General features: G+C 61.5%; 1 protein-coding gene across 4 annotated transcripts in view; it reads right to left on the reverse strand.

The window, feature by feature from the left end:
- Nucleotides 1-4181, reverse strand: part of SCRIB (scribbled planar cell polarity protein) — a 157891-nt gene that overhangs the window by 50119 nt on the left and 103591 nt on the right. For all 4 annotated transcript variants that reach the window (XM_019528277.1, XM_019528278.1, XM_019528276.1 and 1 more), the window contains exons 28-29: nt 3452-3508; nt 2974-3057 (exon numbers count right to left, since the gene is read on the reverse strand). In XM_019528277.1, the coding sequence (XP_019383822.1) occupies nt 2974-3057; nt 3452-3508 (141 nt within the window). The remainder of the gene's footprint in view (nt 1-2973; nt 3058-3451; nt 3509-4181) is intronic.

The raw sequence follows: 4181 nt of genomic DNA on the forward strand, positions 1-4181 counted from the left end.
CCCATCCACTACCACCCTCTGGGTGCGGCCCTCCAGCCAGTTGGCGACCCATTTGACTGTGTGGGTGTCTACACCACAGCCCCCCCACTTTCTTAATGAGAATGGGGTGAGAGACAGTGTCAAAAGCCTTCCGGAAGTCCAGGAAGACTATGTCCACTGCTACCCCTGCATCTAAGGATTTGGTGACCTGGTCATAGAAGGCCACCAGGGTGGTCTGACAGGACCTGCCGCTAATGAACCCGTGTTGGTTGCCCCTAAGCATAATCTCCCTCCCCTGGCCCCTCGTGGACATGTGCCAGGATAATTCTCTCAAAAAGCTTATCCAGGATTAAGGTAGGACTCTATAGTTCCCCGGGTCCTCCTTCCTCCCCTTTTTGAAAATGGGAACCACGTTGGCCCTCTTCCAGTCCTCTGGCACCACACCAGAGCACCACGAGTGCTCATAAAGCCGTGCCAGGGGTCTTGCAATGACCAGAGCCAATTCCCTCAGCACTCAGGGTTGGAGATCATCCGGACCAGCTGATTTGAATACATCCAGTCCCTCCAGAAGTTCCCTGACTAGATCCTCCCTGAACCTTGGCCTGGGTGCGCCTCCCCTGGGATATAAGGGGGGCCCAGATGAGGGGGGGGTGACTGTTCTGGTCCCTGCTCAGGAAAATGGAGGCAAAGAAGTCGTTAAATAAGTTAGCTTTGTCATCTGGTGTGACGACCAAATTTCCTAGCGTGTCCTGCAGGGGCCCCACGTTACCCGGGTTTGCTGTCAGCAAACCTCCTCGCCTCTATCACTACACCTGGGGAAGGAGGGGGGAACAAGCAGGGACCCCACTGCTCCCACCCCACCTGCTCCCGCCACTGGTTGGCAGTGCAGAGCGCCACTGGGGCACGAAGGGGACAGGCCAGGGGACGTGCAGGGTGCACTGATCCCCAGGTCTCCCTTGGCTCCATCCATCCCCTGCCCAGAGAAGCACTGACCTTTTCTCGGGAACGTGCAGAGCCCAGGCTCCCACTGGCAGTCTCTGGGTTTCCAGGCAGTGCCTTCCCCAGAGAAGCGGGGACTGTCAGCGCCCAGCCCAGCTGCCTGCCTTGGGCTTGGATCACATTCTCCAGTCCCCGAGTCAGGGCAGGACTTACAAAAATAGCTCTCCAGCAGGGCTGGGTGGCTGGTGACTACAAGGGCAGCTGACGGGCTCCCAAATTCCAGCTGGCCTCCTCCCCGCCCCTGCACCATGCCCTCCCCAGCAGCAACAGCAGAGCACTGGCTCATGCAGTTCCTACAGGGTCTGAAGCCGGTTCCACGCTGGAAAGCTACGGCACCACCGCGCTGGTTTGAAGGGTGAATGGGACTCTGCCACAGCACGGCACAGGGGTAGGCGGCTCCTGAGGTGTGCTGGCACCTATGGCTGACTTTGGCAGGGAACTGGCATATGCCCCAACACCCAATGCACTCAGGACAGGCTGTGTCGCATAAGGAGGCTCCTGGGGTTGCTGTCAGCAAACCTCCTCACCTCTATCACTATCCCTGGGGAAGGAGGAGGGGGGAACAAGCAGGGACCCCACTGCTCCCACCCCACCTGCCCCCGCCACTGGGGCAGGATGGGGCCAGGCCAAGGGACGTGCAGGGTGCACTGATCTGCAGGGTGCCTTGGCGCATTCACCCGTGCGGGTGTCGACTCCCCACCCCACGGCAGTGCATTCCTGGGCTGGGCTCCCGCCCCTCCCCTTCCATTCTCACGGGTTATTTTTATCAGTCATGCAACGGCTTCTATTCCCAGCGACAGAAGATACCGGTAAAGCTGTGTCTTCACTCCAGCCCTGCCCAAGAGAAGGCCCCGTCCCTGTGCCGGGGCTCCACAGAAGCAGCATGGGGCTAGCGCCTCCCGGGCCATTGGCCTGCCCAGAGCAGGGATCAGTGCAGCCAGGCTCTCAACCCCAGCCAGCAAGAGCCAGATCTGATAGCAAGAAGCTGAGCTGCGAGAGCCCAGAGAGAAGTGCAGACTGCTAACTAGCCGGTGGGGCACATTATGCAGGAGAGAGATGGATCCTCCGTGCCCTTTTCTAGCAGACTGAGGGAGCTGCAGCTGGACGCAGGAGTCCCAGGCCAGGGGCTCCAGGCTGCGCCACGCTGGAAGGCAGGTGGGTGGGCACAACAGCCCCCTCTAGCATTAAAGCCTATGAAGGGGCTGCCCCCTCAGCATGAGTCCACTGCACAGGGCGCCCAACAAAGCTGGTGGGCACAAGTCCAGGCTGGGGCCTGCGCACTGCTGAGGTGAAACCCCCAGGGCTGCGCTTCGAAAGGTGAGAAACAAATGGGGCTACGGACACCCTTGCAAGGTGCTGGCCTGAAGCTCGGGCGGGACCCAGCACTACCTCGGCCTTCTTAGCACCTGCAGGGACACAGGACAGCTGAGGGAAGACAGGACCAGGCCTGCCCCCGCCCCGATGCTGCTGCTGCTGCTGCTGCTGCCATCTCGCATTCCAGGACAGCAGCCTGCTTGGCCCCGCGTTCCCGAGCTCCCTGGCTGGAGCAGGGGCCACAGGGCAGCCGGCCCCCAGCAAGTCACTCACAAGCCATCTGGCAGAGACAGCTGCTTACCCAGGGCTCCCCCCGCGCTACTTCCAGCTGCCTGGTCACATGGAGAGATGTTAAAAATACCCGGGATTCTTCCCGGATGGGGCTTCACTGTGCAAGTGAGTGACCCCAGCAGGAGGGTGGGGGCAGGGGACAGAAGGCCCAAGGTGGGTGGCTGGCATGGTGAGATATGGAGCAGGTCAGTGGGAGAAGAGGAGGGAGGCAGGGCTTAGGGGCAATGAGGATGGGTGGGGATGGGGGTGAGGTAGGGATTGGGCAGACAGATAGGCAGCTCCAGGGCAACAGAAGGGGCAGTGGGAACTCCCCAGTGCAGGGAGCCAGGCAGAGCAGAGTGACCCCGGCTGCCCCTGCAGCGACCTGTGTCCCTAGCACCCCCCACTTACAGCACGGGGGACTTTCTGTAAGCCACTGCTGGGCAAAGCTGCGAGGGTCCGATAATCCAGTCTCAGGGGTTCGCCAGTGATCTTCTAGAGAGAGAAAAAACAGAGAGGTCAGGGTAGGAGCCAGGCAGAGGTGGCCCTGTGAGGGGGTGCGCCTCCCCTGGGGGAGGGGGTTGGGGTGGGCTGGGCAGCATCGACAATCCCAGCCTCATCTCCAGGGAAATGCTGCCGGAGGTTCCCACTTCCTGTGGACACTGCTCTCCCAGAGCCCAACCACTGTTGCTTGGGGAAGCCTCCGTGGCACTGGCTCAAATGGTGCTGTGGGCAAGGTACTGGCCCAGTGCCCCCAGGAAATGCCCCTGCCTGTGCCCAAGTCCCCTCGTTCCTCCTGTCTCCTCCCCATGGGCAGGGCCCTGCATGGGAATATTGGCTCTGCCCACCTGGGCAGCACAGCCCATGAGCCCTGCCCCGCACTCCTCACCTCAGCCTCCTCCTCCAGCTGCTGCGTGGCTGCCTCCCGCTCCCTGCGCATCCTCTCCTTCCAGGGGACGGGGCAGAGTCAGAGCAGCATCCAAGCAGCACAAGCAAAGAGAGAGGGAGAGCTGTCAGCACAAGCAGCCAGGGCAGGGACAGGGGCAGAGACACCTACGCACAAGCTGGGCCAGCAGCAAGAAAAGGCAGCAGGATGGAGCCCTGCCATGAGCAAGCTGGGCTGTCCCTGCAGGATGGACTGTAGGAACGCAGACACAGTCCAGCCTGGCTATGCCAGGGAGTGGAGCCCAGCCCTGGCAGCACAGCCGGTGTCGGGTATGACACCACTCTGCCCAAGCCCTCTGCACCTTTGGGCTCTGCTCGTGCTAGGAAAAGCCTGTTGAATTCACTACCGGGCCCGGTCTTTTCATAGTAGTTACAGCTCAGTGGCCGGCGTCCTGCAAGCCAGCAAGGCTTGGTGAGGACCAGGGGAAGGAAGTGCACAGGACAGGGGACCCTGGGACTGTGCTTGCCATGGAAGCGGGATGGGGCCACCCAGAGACTCAACCACAGTGCGTGGTGGAGCAGCCAGCACAGCACCAAGTTCGCTTGCTTTGGGCCTCGAGTGGCCGGTGCTCAAGGCACAGGAGGAAGGACAGCACCTAGCAGCTGCTCTGGGGCAAAACTTTGGCCCAAGGAGGCACAGGCTCCCTTGCGGGGGGATGCCCAGGGAGCCAGAG

The sequence above is a fragment of the Gavialis gangeticus genome, unplaced genomic scaffold, assembly GCF_001723915.1.
Source record: "Gavialis gangeticus isolate Ggan-Ray unplaced genomic scaffold, GavGan_comp1, whole genome shotgun sequence".
Classification (NCBI taxonomy): domain Eukaryota; kingdom Metazoa; phylum Chordata; order Crocodylia; family Gavialidae; genus Gavialis; species Gavialis gangeticus.